The sequence below is a fragment of the Anolis sagrei genome, chromosome 12, assembly GCF_037176765.1.
Source record: "Anolis sagrei isolate rAnoSag1 chromosome 12, rAnoSag1.mat, whole genome shotgun sequence".
Taxonomy (NCBI): Eukaryota; Metazoa; Chordata; class Lepidosauria; order Squamata; family Dactyloidae; genus Anolis; species Anolis sagrei.
In genome coordinates, this window is record NC_090032.1 from 20,950,166 (window position 1) to 20,967,609 (window position 17,444).

At 42.2% G+C, this 17,444-nt stretch overlaps 1 protein-coding gene across 1 annotated transcript in view; it reads right to left on the reverse strand.

Moving 5' to 3' along the window:
• Nucleotides 1-872: 872 nt before the first annotated feature.
• The window catches only part of PAQR6 (progestin and adipoQ receptor family member 6), a 25,823-nt gene continuing 9,251 nt past the window's right edge, over nucleotides 873-17,444 (reverse strand). The window contains exons 2-8 of the mRNA XM_060757890.2: nucleotides 9,747-9,897; nucleotides 7,741-7,868; nucleotides 7,401-7,606; nucleotides 5,314-5,440; nucleotides 5,048-5,144; nucleotides 2,549-2,693; nucleotides 873-1,256 (exon numbers count right to left, since the gene is read on the reverse strand). Coding sequence (XP_060613873.2) covers nucleotides 988-1,256; nucleotides 2,549-2,693; nucleotides 5,048-5,144; nucleotides 5,314-5,440; nucleotides 7,401-7,606; nucleotides 7,741-7,868; nucleotides 9,747-9,797 — 1,023 coding nt within the window. The 5' untranslated portion in view covers nucleotides 9,798-9,897 and the 3' untranslated portion in view covers nucleotides 873-987. The remainder of the gene's footprint in view (nucleotides 1,257-2,548; nucleotides 2,694-5,047; nucleotides 5,145-5,313; nucleotides 5,441-7,400; nucleotides 7,607-7,740; nucleotides 7,869-9,746; nucleotides 9,898-17,444) is intronic.

Here is a 17,444-nt window from a genome sequence, read left to right on the forward strand (position 1 = left end):
AATTGTGGGAGTTGAAGTCCAAAATATCTGGAGGGCCAGAGTTTGCCAAGGCCTTTTCTACACTGTAGACTTAATGCAGTTTGACCCCACTTACAACTGCCACAACTACGGAATCCTGGGTGTTGTCGTTTGGCCCTCGCTGGCAGAGAAGAGTCAAGGCTTGGCAAAACTACAACTCCCAGGATTCTATGGTGTTAAAATTCCATCCGTTCGACAGAGTAGGTGCAGGTGTCTACGTCTCGAGCCCAAGAGTCAAAGTGCTAGGAATTGTGGGAGTTGAAGTCCAAAACATCTGGAGGGTCAGAGTTTGCCAAGGCCTGTTCTACACTGTAGACTTAATGCAGTTTGATACCACTTACAACTGCCACAAATTTTGAAGCAGTATTGAAATTCCATCCGTTCGACAGAGTAGGTGCAGGTGCATACGTCTCGAGCCCAAGAGTCAAAGTGCTAGGAATTGTGGGAGTTGTAGTCCAAAATATCTGGAGGGCCAGAGTTTGCCAAGGCCTTTTCTACACTGTAACCTTAATGCAGTTTGACACCACTTACAACTGCCACAACTTTTGAATCAGTATTAAAATTCCATTCGTTCGGCAGTGTAGGTGCAGGTGCGTACGTCTCGAGCCCAAGAGTCAAAGTGCTAGGAACTGTGGGAGTTGAAGTCCAAAACATCTGGAGGGCCAGAGTTTGCCAAGGCCTGTTCTACACTGTAGACTTAATGCAGTTTGACACCACTTACAACTGCCACAACTACGGAATCCTGGGTGTTGTCGTTCGACAGCGTAGGTGCAGGTGCGTACGTCTCGAGCCCATGAGTTAAAGTGCTAATTTGAAAAACAAACCAAACAGAGAGCAGTGGGCACTAAATATGGGACGGTTTGGGACTCTGTATTGAGACTGAGGTATAAAGTGCGACGGCGTGACGCTTTGGACTCCGGCACCCATCGTCCCCACCTCTCCAAGGCTTTGTAGTCTGTAGTGAGGGTCTCACTTCTCCTTGGCTTCTGTCTCCGAGACGTTGCTCTGGAGGATGGACGTGGAGCCGGCGGAGCGGCAGAGGAGGAGGGTGAAGGCGGCGATGAGGAGTCCGTTGCCCAGCAGAGCCAGGACCAGGACGGCAAACGTCTGGGTGAAGACGGCCGGCGGCGCGTGGAGTCCGAGGAATTCCCGCCGCGAGTGGAGGTCCCGCAGGACGGCCTCCAGCTGGAAGTGGGTGCCGACCACGGCACAGATGTGGAAGAGCTGGTGGCTGTGGCCTGGGATGCAAAGAAAAGGGCAGTGAGGACCGGTTTCATGGCGTGTTGTGGATCCTAGGATCTAAAGGTTGGCAGTTCAAAGTGAGCTCTAGCACCTGCCTACCTAGCAGTTTGAAAACATGCAAATGTGAGTAGATCAATAGGTACTGCTTCGAGCTCTCGCTGTCAGCCCTAGCGCCTGCCTACCTAGCAGTTCGAAAACATGCAAATGTGAGTAGATCAATAGGTACTGCTTCGAGCTCTCGCTGTTAGCCCTAGCGCCTGCCTACCTAGCAGTTCGAAAACATGCAAATGTGAGTAGGTCAATAGGTACTGCTTCGAGCTCTCACTATTAGCCCTAGCGCCTGCCTACCTAGCAGTTCGAAAGCATGCAAATGTGAGTAGATCAATAGGTACTGCTTCGAGCTCTCGCTGTTAGCCCTAGCGCCTGCCTACCTAGCAGTTCAAAAACATGCAAATGTGAGTAGGTCAATAGGTACTGCTTCGAGCTCTCGCTGTTAGCCCTAGCGCCTGCCTACCTAGCAGTTCGAAAACATGCAAATGTGAGTAGGTCAATAGGTACTGCTTTGAGCTCTCGCTGTTAGCCCTAGCGCCTGCCTACCTAGCAGTTCAAAAACATGCAAATGTGAGTAGATCAATAGGTACTGCTTTGAGCTCTCACTGTTAGCCCTAGCGCCTGCCTACCTAGCAGTTCAAAAACATGCAAATGTGAGTAGATCAATAGGTACTGCTTCGGCGTCCCCATGCAACCATGCTAGCAGAACATGACCAGAAGACGTCTATGGACAACAGGAAACGGAACAAGAGCACCTCCCCGGGTGACGGACCTGGACCAAACTTGACACACATAACTCCCATGACACCCCCCCCCCCACTTTATGTCTTGGTAAGGTTTGGGGGAGGATGGACAATGGATGATGGGACTTGCAGTACCTTCACTCACATCCTGAGAGCACTGCGACCCTCATCCAATGACCGATAAAGACCAAACTTGGCACACAGAGCCCCCATGAATTGCGACCCTCATCCAATGACCGATAAAGACCAAACTTGGCACACAGAGCCCCCATGACCCACTCTACATCCTGGTACGATTTGGGGGAGGACGGACAATGGATGATGAGACTTGCAGTACCTTCACTCTCATCCTGAGATTACTGCAACCCTAATCCAATGACCAATAAAGACCAAACTTGGCACTCAGAGTCCCCATGACCCACTCTACATCCTATTCCAGTTTGGAGGAGTAGTATAATATATAAGGGGCCCCAGTTCACCCGCCTTGAGCTCACCAATGAAATCGAAGCGCCCAGGGGCCAGGCGTTCAGGCAAATGGGAGGCAAAGAGGAAGCCGGTGAGGGCCGCAAAGAAGAGGTGGTAGAAGTAGCCGGGCACCGAGTCGTTCCAAGTGCAATCCTCCCCGAAACAGAACAGCAGCTGAAAGGCAAGCGGGAAAGGCTCAGTTGGCAGTTACTCAACTCCATCTCTCTCTTTCTCTTTTGTTCCTGGGTTATAGGTGTCGTTTCCTAATTGGTTCTGCAATCGCCAGAAGGGACAGAGAATTGCATCTACGCTGACGATCATGCCATCACCACTCAAGCAGGGAACTTTGAGATATTGAACAGAAGCTCATTTCCTAATTGGTTCTGTCATCAAATATGGAAAATAATTCTTATACTGCTAAATTGTTACCTCCTTCTGAGAAAAATGTATAATATCACCAAGGAGGACCACCTCGCCCGCTTCATAGGAAACCTGCTACAAAACAGGAGCTTTTTTGTTGAGTTCCAGGGCCAGAGAAGCTGATGGCGGAAACAGAAGAACGGCCTGCCTCAGGGGAGCGTGCTTGCTCCATCCATGTTCAACATCTACACAAATGACCGGCCACTGGCAGAAGGGACAGAGAGTTTCATATACGCTGACGACACTGCCATCACCGCTCAAGCAGAGAACTTTGAAATAGCTGAACAGAAGCTCTCCGAAGCTTTAGGTGAGCGTTTCTCAACCTTCCTAATGCCTCTTAATACAGTTCCTCATGTTTAACATTGACACAAATGACCAGCCACTGCCAGAAGGGATAGAGAGTTTTCATCTATGCTGATGACCCCGCCATCACTGCTCAAGCAGGGAGGTTTGAAATGGTTCAACAGAAGCTCTCCGAGGCTTTAGGTCAGTGTTTCTCAACCTTCCTAGTGCCTCTTAATACAGTTCCTCATGTTTAACATTGACACAAATGACCAGCCACTGCCAGAAGGGACAGAGAGTTTAACATACGCTGACGATCATGCCATCACCACTCAAGCAGGGAGCTTTGAAATGGCTGAACAGAAGCTCTCCAAAGCTTTAGGTCACTGTTTCTCAACCTTCTTAGTGCCTCTTAATACAGTTCCTCAGGTTTAACATAGACACGGATGACCAGCCATTGCCAGAAGGGACAGAGAGTTTCATCTATGCTGATGATCTTGCCATCAACACCCAAGCAGGGAGCTTTGAAATGGCTGAACAGAAGCTCTCCAAAGCTTTAGGTCACTGTTTCTCAACCTTCCTAATGCCTCTTAATACAGTTCCTAGGGTTTAACATTTACACAGATGACCAGCCACTGCCAGAAGGGACAGAGAGTTTCATATACGCTGACAACAGTGCCATCACCGCTCAAGCAGAGATCTTTGAAATAGCTGAACAGAAGCTCTCCAAAGCTTTAGGTCATTCTTTCTCAACCTTCCTAATACCTCTTAATACAGTTCCTCATGTCTAACCTTTACACAAATGCCCAGCCACTGCCAGAAGGGACAGAGAGTTTAACATACGCTGACGATCATGCCATCACCACTCAAGCAGGGAGCTTTGAAATGGCTCAACAGAAGCTCTCCAAAGCTTTAGGTCACTGTTTCTCAACCTTCTTAGTGCCTCTTAATACAGTTCCTCAGGTTTAACATTTACACAGATGACCAGCCACTGCCAGAAGGGACAGAGAATTTAACATACGCTGACAATCGTGTCATCACCTCCCAAGCAGAGATCTTTGAAATGGCTGAACAGGAGCTCTAAGAAGCTTTAGGTCAACCTTCCTAATGCCTCTTAATACAGTTCCATGTGTTTAACATTTACACAAATGACCAGCCACTGCCAGAAGGGACAGGGAATTTAACATACGCTGACGATCGTGTCATCACCGCCCAAACAGAGATCTTTGAAATGGCTGAACAGAAGCTCTAAGGAGCTTTAGGTCAACCTTCCTAATGCCTCTTAATACAGTTCCTCATGTTTAACATTTACACAAATAACCAGCCACTGCCAGAAGGGACAGAAAGTTTCATATACGCTGACGACACTGCCATCACCGCTCAAGCAGGGAGCTTTGAAATGGCTGAACAGAAGCTTTCCAAAACTTTAGTTTCTCAACCTTCCTACTGCTGCGGCCCCTTAATACAGTTCCTCATGTTTAACATTTACACAAATGACAATCAACTGCCAGAGTTTCATCTATGCTGACGATCTTGCCATCACCGCCCAAGCAGGCAGCTTTGAAATAGCTGAACAGAAGCTCTCCAAAGCTTTAGGTCAGTGTTTCTCAACCTTCCTCATGCCTCTTAATACAGTTCCTCATGTTTAACATTGACACAAATGAACAGCCACTGCCAGAAGGGGCAGAGAGTTTCATATACGCTGACGACACTGCCATCACCACTCAAGCAGAGAGCTTTGAAATGGTTCAAGCCATGAAGAGAGGCGTGTAAGGAATAAAATTATATTATTGTTATTGTTGTTGCTGATGTTGTTGTTGTTATACCCGGTAGAAAAGTGGTATGTTGTCAAAGATGAATGGGTAAAGGAAAGCCGCCGTCCTTGCGATCTTGCTGAGATGAGGGGACTCGAGTTCAAGGAATCTGGAAAGCAAGAAAGAGATTGGGATTGGGATCAAACGCAGAGCAGAACAACCCAAATAACATCCAAGAATCGCATTGGCTTCTGTTGCTGCTGCATCACACTCTTGGCTCGTGTTCAACTTTTGGTCCACTAAGACCAATTCTCACAAGGGCCATCCACCCAACGTACCGGGAGTAACAGGAGAGACTGGTGCAGACGAAGGAGTTCAGGGCGGCCACAGGGACGAAATAGTAGTGCAAAGTGCTGCTGACCCAGCGGTCGGGCATGGCATAGGCCCCATACGTGAAAGCGCAACCTGTGAACATAGAAAGAAATGTTGCTATAAGGAAAGGGATCCCATATCTTTCCTTAACAATGTCTCTAATGGTCAACCCATGGCTCTATAGTCAATCCATGGCTTTATGGTCAACCTATTGCTCTCTAGTTGACCTATAGCTCTCTGCTGAACCTATGGTTCTATGTCAACCCATGACTGTATGGTTAGTTGATAGCTCTCTGGTTCACCTACAACTCTTTGGTTGACCTATAGTCAAACTATCACCCAATGATCAGCCAATGATCAGAAACTATGGCTCTGGTTGACCTAACACTCTTTGATTGACCTAGAACTTGTTGGTTGACCTAGAACTCTTTGGTTGACCTATAGTTCTATGGTCAACCTATCACTCAATGATCAGCCTATGGCTGTATGGTCAAATGATGGCTCTCTGGTTGACCTAATGCTCTTTGATTGACCTAGAACATGTTGGCTGACCTAAAACTCTTTGGTTGACCTATAGTTCTATGGTCAACATATTACTCAATGATCAGCCTATGGCTGTATGGTCAGTCTATGGCTCTCTGGTTGACCTTACACTCTTTGATTGACCTAGAACTTGTAGGTTGACCTAGAACTCTGGTTGACCTATAGTTCTATGGTCAACCTATCACTCGCTGATCAGTATATGGTTGTATTGCCAAACTATGGCTCTCTGGTTGAGCTAACACTCTTTGATTGACCTAAACCTTGTTGGTTGACCTAGAACTCTTTGGTTGACCTATAGTTCTATGGTCAACCCATGGCTGTATAGTCAAGCTATGGCTCTCTGGTTGACCTAACACTCTTTGATTGACCTAGACCTAGTTGGTTGACATAGAACTCTGGCTAACCTATAGTTCTATGGTCAACTCATGGCTGTATGGTCAAGCTATGGCTCTCTGGTTGACTTGACACTCTTTGGTTGACCTAGAACTTGTTGGTTGATCTTGAACTCTTTGGTTGACCTATAGTTCTATGGTCAACCCATGGCTGTATAGTCAAGCTATGGCTCTCTGGTTGACCTAACACTCTTTGATTGACCTAGACCTTTTTGGTTGACCTAGAACTCTGGATAACCTATAGTTCTATGGTCAACTCATGGCTGTATTGTCAAGCTATGGCTCTCTGGTTGACCTAACACTCTTTGATTGACCTAGACCTTTTTGGTTGACCTAGAACTCTTTGGTTGACCTATAGTTCTATGGTCAACCCATGGCTGTATAGTCAAGCTATGGCTCTCTGGTTGACCTAACACTCTTTGATTGACCTTGACATTTTTGGTTGACCTAGAACTCTTTGGTTGACCTATAGTTCTATGGTCAACTCATGGCTGTATGGTCAAACTATGGCTCTCTGGTTGACCTAACACTCTTTGATTGACCTAAACCTTGTTGGTTGACCTAGAACTCTGGCTAACCTATAGTTCTATGGTCAACCCATGGCTTTATAGTCAAGCTATGGCTCTCTGGTTGACCTAACACTCTTTGATTGACCTAGACCTTGTTGGTTGATCTAGAACTTGTTGGTTGACCTATAGTTCTATGGTCAACCCATGGCTGTATAGTCAAGCTATGGCTCTCTGGTTGATCTAGAACTCTTTGGTTGACCTATAGTTTTATGGTCAACCCATGGCTGTATGGTCAAGCTATGGCTCTCTGGTTGACCTAACACTCTTTGGTTGACCTAAACCTTGTTGGTTGACCTAGAACTCTTTGGTTGACCTATAGTTCTATGGTCAACCCATGGCTGTATAGTCAAGTTATGGCTCTCTGGTTGACCTAACACTATTTGATTGACCTATAGTTCTATGGTCAACCCATGGCTGTATGGTCAAGCTATGGCTCTCTGGTTGACCCAGAACTCTTTGGTTGACCTATAGTTCTATGGCTGAATGGCCAACCCATGGTCAGCCTATGGCTGTGTGGCCAAGGGAGGCCTTCCTTCCCTAAGGGCTCACCCAAGCTGTAGAGGCTGAGGGCCCCATAGTCCAAGAAGTAGCAGATGTGCCTGGCGTGGGCGGACATGGTGCTGAAGGTGTGGGCGCAGCAGGAGGTGAAGGGGTAGAGGCAGACCAGCCACATGTAGGCCAGGAAGGGCCAGCTGTACGCATCGCAGGAGAAATCCAGGCTATAGGACAACCCCAGGAATCGCCACAAGAAGTACCTGTGAAAGAGAGGCAGAGGAACCCTGGAGATGTTTGGAACCCACCTTGGCCATTGTGGAACAAGAGGACCACATTGCCCATCATCCCCAAGAGCACGCCATTATGGGTTGGGCAATGCGCTTCTTTGGCTCACCACGTCGGCAGGAAATGCGTCCAGATGTTGATGGTTTCGTTGTTGAGTTGGAAGGAGCTGAGAACACAATCCAGCGCTGAACTTTTGGGGTGACGGTAGCCGGAGATGATCCCATCTTCCCAAAATATCTACAGGACACACCAATATTATTCTTATTATTATTATTATTAATAATAATAATAATAATTTTATTTATTTATATTCATAATAAATGTGTTGTTATTATTATAAGTTATTATTATTATTAATAATAATTTTATTTATTTTTATTTGTAATAAATTTGTTGTTGTTATTATAAATTATTATTATTATTAATTTTATTTATTTATATTTATAATAAATTTCTTGTTATTATTATAAATTATTATTATTAATAATAATAATAATAATATTTTAATTTATTTATATTTATATTAAATTTGTTGTTGTTATTATAAATTATTATTATTATTATTAATTTTATTTATTTTTAGTTATAATAAATGTGTTGTTATTATAAATTATTATTATTAATTATAATAATAATTTAATAATAATTTAATAATAATTTTATTTATTTATATTTATATTAAATTTGTTGTTGTTATTATAAATGATTATTATTAATTTTATTTATTTTTATTTATAATAAATGTGTTGTTATAAATTATTAATAATATTAATAATAATAATTTTAATAATAATTTAATAATAATTTTATTTATTTTTATTTATAATAAATTTGTTGTTATTATTATAAATTATTATTATTATTATTATTATTATTATTATTATTACTATTAATCAATATACACATAATAAATGTGAAAATACGCATGTGTGTATGCCCTGCCATTGTCCTCCACCAACACCATCCCACTACCCAAGTGAAGGCCTTCATTCGGGGACAATTCCATCCTAGATTGTATGTGTTTCCTCCACCACAGACATAACAGTGTAAGCATGTCCAAGAGCCTTGCCAATGTCCTCCATCAACACCATCCCGCCCACCACCCAAGGGAAGGCATTCATTCAGGGACAATTCCATCCTAGATTGTATGTGTTTCCTCCACCACAGACATCACAGTGTAAACATGACCAAGAGCCCTGGAAATGTCCTCCATCAACACTGGACTGCCCACCACCCAAGGGAAAGCTTTCATTCGGGGACAATTCCATCCTAGATTGTATGTGTTTCCTCCACCACAGACATCCCAGTGTAAACATGACCAAGAACCCTGCCAATGTTCTCCACCAACACCATCTCGCCCACCACCCAAGGGAAGGCTTTCATTTGGGGACAATTCCATCCTAGATTGTATGTGTTTCCTCCACCACAGACATCAAAGTGTAAACATGACCAAGAGCCCTGGAAATGTCCTCCACCAACACCATCTCGCCCACTACCCAGGGGAGTAAAAATATAAATAATAATAAACCTTTATTTGTACCCCGCTACCATCTCCCGAAGGACTCGGGAAAGCTTTCATTCGGGGGACAATTCCATCCTAGATTGCGTGAGTTTCCTCCACCACAGGCATCCCAGTGTAAACATGTCCCAAGAGCCCTGGCACTGTCCTCCACCAACACCATCCGGCCCACTACCCAAGGGAAGGCTTTCATTCGGGAACAATTCCATCCTAGATTGTATGTGTTTCCTCCACCACAGACATCACAGTGTAAGCATGTCCAAGAGCCTTGCCAATGTCCTCCATCAACACCATCCCGCCCACCACCCAAGGGAAGGCTTTCATTCAGGGACAATTCAATCCTAGATTGTATGTGTTTCCTCCACCACAGACATCACAGTGTAAACATGTCCAAGAGCCCTGCCAATGCCCTCCACCAACGCCACACTGCCCACCACCCAAGGGAAAGCTTTCATTCAAAGATAATTCCATCCTAGATTGTATGTGTTTCCTCCACCACAGACATCACAGTGTTGGTTCCGTGCTCAGAAAATAATAATAATAATAATAATAATAATAATAATAATAATAATAAATGCTCAGAATGTATGACTTACGCGTGGCACTTGGTGGATGCGGAATATCTGAGGCAGACGGATGGTGAGCATCTCGAGTTCCAACGAATGGGCTTCTCTTCTTAATCAGGCCTTAAAGACCACTTGGGTTTACCTGTCGGCCAGGTAAATTCGGAGGTTCAACATTTGGGCCCTGAAATAAACAAGAGAGCAATTATTATTATTATTATTATTATTATTATTATTATTATTATTATTATATTCTTTACCTGCTCCTCCCTAAGACTTCAGGCTATTATTATTATTATCATTATTATTATTATTATTATTATTATTATTATTATTATTAACTACTACTAGTAGTAGTATTAATAATATTACTATTTATTATTATTGTTGTTGTTGTTGTATTTCTTACCTGCTCCTCCCTAAGGCTTCAGGCTATTATTATCATCATCATTATTATTATTATTAACTACTAGTAGTAGTAGTATTAATAATATTACTATTTATTATTATTGTTGTTGTTGTTGTATTTCTTACCTGCTCCTCCCTAAGGCTTCAGGCTATTATTATTATCATCATCATTATTATTATTTTTAACTACTAGTAGTAGTAGTATTAATAATATTACTATTTATTATTATTATTATTATTATTATTGTATTTCTTACCTGCTCCTCCCTAAGGCTTCAGGCTATTATTATCATTATTATTATTTTTAACTACTACTAGTAGTAGTATTAATAATATTACTATTTATTATTATTATTATTATTATTATTATATTTCTTACCTGCTCCTCCCTAAGGCTTCAGGCTATTAGTAGTAGTAGTAGTAGTAGTAGTAGTACTGTAGTAGTATTAATAATATCACTATTTATTATTATTATATTTCTTACCTGCTCCTCCCTAAGGCTTCAGGCTATTATTATTATTATTATTAGTAGTAGTAGTAGTGTAGTAGTATTAATAACATTACTATTTATTATTATTATATTTCTTACCTGCTCCTCCCTAAGGCTTCAGGCTATTATTATTGTTATTAGTAGTAGTACTGTAGTAGTATTAATAATATTACTATTTATTATTATTATATTTCTTACTTGCTCCTCCCTAAGGCTTCAGGCTATTATTAGTAGTAGTAGTAGTAGTAGTAATAATAGTAGTAGTAATGGTGTAGTAGTATTAACAATATTACTATTTATTATTATTATATTTCTTACCTGCTCCTCCCTAAGGCTTCAGGCTATTGTTATTATTATTAGTAGTAGTAGTAGTAGTAATAATAATAATAATAATAATAGTAGTAGTAGTACTGTAGTAGTATTAATAATATTACTATTTATTATTATTCTATTTCGTACCTGCTCCTCCCTAAGGCTTCAGGCTATTATTATTATTATTAGTAGTAGTAGTAGTAGTAGTACTGTAGTATTATTAATAATATTACTATTTATTATTATTATTATTATTATTATTATTATTATTATTATTATTATTATATTTCTTACCTGCTCCTCCCTAAGGCTTCAATCTATTATTATTGTTAGTAGTAGTAGTAGTAGTATCAATAATATTACTATATTATTATTATTATTATTATATTTCTTACCTACTCTTCCCTAAGGCTTTAAGCTTTTATTATTATTAGTATTATTATTATTATTATTATTACTTTTATATTTCTTCCCTGCTCCTCCCCAAGGCTTTAAGTTATTATTATTATTAGTAGTAGTAGTAGTAGTAGTAGTATTGCATTATTATTATTATTATTATTATTATTATTATTATTATATTTACCTGCTCCTCCCTAAGGCTTCAAGCTATTATTATTATTAGCAGTAGTACCAGTATTAATAATATACTATTTTATTATTATTGTTGTTGTTGTTGTTATTATATGTCTTACCTGCTCCTCCCTAAGGCTTTAAGTTATTATTATTATTATTAGTAGTAGTAGTAGTAGTATTAATATTGCATTATTATTATTATTATTATTATTATTATTACTACTACTACTACTACTACTATTACTATTATATTTCTTCCCTGCTCCTCCCCAAGGCTTTAAGTTATTATTATTATTAGTAGTAGTAGTAGTAGTCGTAGTAGTATTACTATTATTATTACTACTACTACTATTACTACTACTATTATATTTCTTACCTGCTCATCCCTAAGGCTTTAAGCTATTATTATTATTATCATTAGTAGTAGTAGTAGTAGTATTAATATTGCATTATTATTATTATTATTATTATTACTATTATATTTCTTACCTGCCCCTCCCTAAGGCTTTAAGCTATCATTATTATTATTATTAGTAGTAGTAGTAGTAATAATATTACATTATTATTATTATTATTATTATTAATTTCTTACCTGCTCCTCCCTAAGGCTTTAAGCTATTATTATTATTAGTAGTAGTAGAAGTAGAAGTAGTAGTAGTATTATATTTCTTACCGGCTCCTCCCTAAGGCTTTAAGCTAATACTACTACTACTACTACTACTAGTAGTATTAATATTACATTATTATTATTATTATTATTATTATTATTATTATTATATTTCTTCCCTGCTCCTCCCCAAGGCTTTAAGTTATTATTATTACTACTAGTAGTAGTAGTAGTAGTAATATTACATTATGATTATGATTATGATTATTATTATTATTAATTTCTTACCTGCTCCTCCCTAAGGCTTCAAGCTATTATTATTATTAGCAGTAGTACTAGTATTAATAATATTACTATTTTATTATTGTTATTATTGTTGTTGTTGTTGTTGTTGTTATTATTATTATTATTATTATTATATGTCTTACCTGCTCTTCCCTAAAGCCTCAAGCTATTACTATTATTATCATTACTACTTCTATGGCTATTCTATTTCAGCCAAGGATGGAGGAGGAGAAGGCACGTCCGCTTGCACGAAGCCTTCCTGCGCGCCTCTGCTGCCTGCCTTTGCGATGCCTCTGCCCTTTCCTTCACCCAAAGACACCGTTCATCCCTCCCTCCGCTCCGCTTAATATATTATTATTTTTCCCTGGTCTAATTGGAAGATCAAGTTCCCCTTTGTCCGGTGTCACAAGGACGCCTTTGAGGGCCGCTGGCCACCCGGGTCATGCGGCCGGTCACAGAGGCGGAAGAAATGCCCCCAAATGTGTGCAGAAACCAAGGATTATTATTACTATTGATGCGCCGTCCCTCCCAACTCAGACTGGGAGGCCAAGGACACCACCCACACCCGCAATGGGTGTATGTGTTTCCTCCACCACAGACATCACAGTGTAAACACCACACCACACTGCCCACCACCCAAGGGAAGGCTTTCATTTGGGGACAATTCCATCCTAGATTATATGTGTTTCCTCCACCGCAGACATCACAGTGTAAATAATAGATCCATATGTATATGTGTATGTGGCTGGGGTGTCCACTTACACAGACACAAACATATCTAACTCCCACTACTCAGAAAGCACCAATTGTATGTGTTTCCTCCACCACAGACATCACAGTGTAAACATGTCCTCCACCAACACCACACTGCCCACCACCCAGGGAAAGGCTTTCATTCGAGGACAATTCCATCCTAGATTATATGTGTTTCCTCCACCGCAAACATCACAGTGTAAATAATAGATCCATATGTATGTGTGTATGTGGCTGGGGTGTCCACTTACACAGACACAAACATATATAACGCCCACTACTCAGAAGGCACCAATTGTATGTGTTTCCTCCACCACAGACATCACAGTATAAACATGTCCAAGAGCCCTGCCAATGTCCTACACCAACACCGGACTGCCCACCACCCAGGGAAAGGCTTTCATTCGGGGGCAATTCCATCCTAGATTATATGTGTTTCCTCCACCGCAGACATCACAGTGTAAATAATAGATCCATATGTATGCGTGTATGTGGCTGGGGTGTCCACTTACACAGACACAAACATATATAACGCCTACTACTCAGAAGGCACCAATTGTATGTGTTTCCTCCACCACAGACGTCACAGTGTAAACATGTCCAAGAGCCCTGCCAATGTCCTCCACCAACACCACACTGCCCACCACCTAAGGGAAGGTTTTAACACGGAGATAATTCCTTCCTAGATTGTATGTGTTTCCTCCACCACAGACATCACAGTGCAAACATGTCCAAGAGTCTTGCCAATGTCCTCCACCAACGCCACACTGCCCACCACCTAAGGGAAGGTTTTCACATGGAGATAATTCCTTCCTAGATTGTATGTGTTTCCTCCACCACAGACATCACAGTGTAAACATGTCCAAGAGCCCTGCCAATGTCCTCCACCAACACCACACTGCCCACCACCCAAGGGAAGGTTTTCACACAGGGACAATTCCATCCTAGATTATATGTGTTTCCTCCACCGCAGACATCACAGTGTAAATAATAGATCCATATGTATGTGTGTATGTGGCTGGGGTGTCCACTTACACAGACACAAACATATGTAACTCCCACTACTCAGAAGGCACCAATTGTATGTGTTTCCTCCACTACAGACATCCCAGTGTAAACATGTCCAAGAGCCCTGCCCATGTCCTCCACCAACACCACACTGCCCACCACCCAAGGGAAGGCTTTTCCATCCTAGATTATATGTGTTTCCTCCACCACAGGCATCACAGTGTGCCCACCACCCAAGGGAAGGCTTTAATTCGGGGACAATTCCATCCTAGATTATATGTGTTTCCTCCACCACAGACATCACAGTGTAAACATGTCCAAGAGCCCTGCCAATGTCCTCCACCAACACCACACTGCCCACCACCTAAGGGAAGGTTTTCACATGGAGATAATTCCTTCCTAGATTGTATGTGTTTCCTCCACCACAGACATCACAGTGTAAACATGTCCAAGAGCCCTGCCAATGTCCTCCACCAACACCACACTGCCCACCACCTAAGGGAAGGTTTTCACATGGAGATAATTCCTTCCTAGATTGTATGTGTTTCCTCCACCACAGACATCACAGTGCAAACATGTCCAAGAGCCCTGCCAATGCCCTCCACCAACACCGGTCTGCCCACCACCCAAGGGAAGGCTTTCATTCGGGGACAATTCCATCCTAGAGTGTATGTGTTTCCTCCACCACAGACATCACAGTGCAAACATGTCCAAGAGCCCTGCCAATGCCCTCCACCAACACCACACTGCCCACCACCTAAGGGAAGGTTTTCACATGGAGATAATTCCTTCCTAGATTGTATGTGTTTCCTCCACCACAGACATCACAGTGCAAACATGTCCAAGAGCCCTGCCAATGCCCTCCACCAACACCGGTCTGCCCACCACCCAAGGGAAGGCTTTCATTCGGGGACAATTCCATCCTAGAGTGTATGTGTTTCCTCCACCACAGACATCACAGTGCAAACATGTCCAAGAGCCCTGCCAATGCCCTCCACCAACACCACACTGCCCACCACCCAAGGGAAAGTTTTCACACGGAGATAATTCCTTCCTAGATTGTATGTGTTTCCTTCACCACAGACATCACAGTATAAACATGTCCAAGAGCCCTGCCAATGTCCTCCACCAACACCACACTGCCCACCACCCAAGGGAATGCTTTCATACGGGGACAATAACAACCTAGATTGTATGTGTTTCCTCCACCACAGACATCCCAGTGCAAACATGTCCAAGAGCCCTGCCAATGTCCTCCACCAACACCACACTGCCCACCACCTAAGGGAAGGTTTTCACACGGAGATAATTCCTTCCTAGATTGTATGTGTTTCCTCCACCACAGACATCACAGTATAAACATGTCCAAGAGCCCTGCCAATGTCCTCCACCAACACCACACTGCCCACCACCCAAGGGAAGGCTTTCATTCGGGGACAATTCCATCCTAGATTATATGTGTTTCCTCCACCACAGACATCACAGTGTAAATAATAGATCCATATTTATGTGTGTCTGTGGCTGGGGTGTCCACTTACACAGACACAAACATATATAACTCCCACTACTCAGAAGGCACCAATTGTACGTGTTTCCTCCACCACAGACATCACAGTGTAAATAATAGATCTATATGTATGTGTGTATGTGGCTGGGGTGTCCACTTACAGAGACACAAACATATATAACACCCACTACTCAGAAGACACCAATTGCATGTGTTTCCTCCACCACAGACACCACAGTGTAAACATGTCCAAGAGCCCTGCCAATGTCCTCCACCAACACCACACTGCCCACCACCTAAGGGAAGGTTTTCACACGGAGATAATTCCTTCCTAGATTGTATGTGTTTCCTCCACCGCGGACATCACAGTGTAAATAATAGATCCATATGTATATGTATCTGTGGCTGGGGTGTCCACTTACACAGACACAAACATATATAACTCCCACTACTCAGAAGACACCAATTGTATGTGTTTCCTCCACCACAGACATCACAGTGTAAACATGTCCAAGAGCACTGCCAATGTCCTCCACCAACACCACACTGCCCACCACCCAAGGGAAGGCTTTTCCATCCTAGATTATATGTGTTTCCTCCACCACAGACATCACAGTGTGCCCACCACCCAAGGAAAGGCTTTAATTCGGGGACAATTCCATCCTAGATTATATGTGTTTCCTCCACCGCAGACATCACAGTGTAAATAATAGATCCATATGTATATGTGTATGTGGCTGGGGTGTCCCCTTACACAGACACAAACATATATAACTCCCACTACTCAGAAGACACCAATTGTATGTGTTTCCTCCACCACAGACATCACAGTGTAAACATGTCCAAGAGCCCTTCCAATGTCCTCCACCAACACCACACTGCCCACCACCTAAGGGAAGGTTTTAACATGGAGATAATTCCTTCCTAGATTGTATGTGTTTCCTCCACCGCAGACACCCCAGTGTAAACATGTCCAAGAGCCCTGCCCTTGAGATTTTTGGCAGTATCAAAACCTGGCACTCAAAATGTGCCAACTTGCTGGAAAGCCGGCCCAAAGTTCCACATTCTTGGGAGGGCAAGTCATTGTTTCCGACGAAGCGAGGCAAAAAAAAAAGTAAGCTCAGCTGGAACAGAAGTCAAATTGAGCAAATCAACGTCTACAGTGTGCAATTAATGCAGTTTGATGCCTCTTTAACCACTATTGGAGTTGTGGAATTTGATATTAATCAGGTTCTAATAATAAAAATAAGAATAATCTATCTATACACATAATAAAAATGTGTATGTGGCTGGGGTGTCCACTTACACAGACACAAACATATATAACTCCCATTACTCAGAAGACAGCAATTATGGGTTTCCTCCACCACAGACATCACAGTGTAAACATGTCCAAGAGCCCTGCCAATGTCCTCCACCAACACCACACTGCCCACCACCTAAGGGAAGGCTTTCATTCGGGGATAATTCCATCCTAGATTATATGTGTTTCCTCCACCACAGACACCCCAGTGTAAACATGTCCAAGCAACCTTCCAATGTACCCCGCAAACACCACATTGCCCACCACCCAAGGGAAGACTTTCATTCAGGGACAATTCCATCCTAGATTGTATGTGTTTCCTCCACCACAGACATCCCAGTGTAAACATGTCCAAGGGCCCTGCCAATGTCCTCCACCAACACCACAATGACTACCACCCAAGTGGTCAATTCAGGGACAATTCCATCCTAGATTATATGTGTTTCCTCCACCACAGACATCACAGTGTAAACATGTCCAAGAGC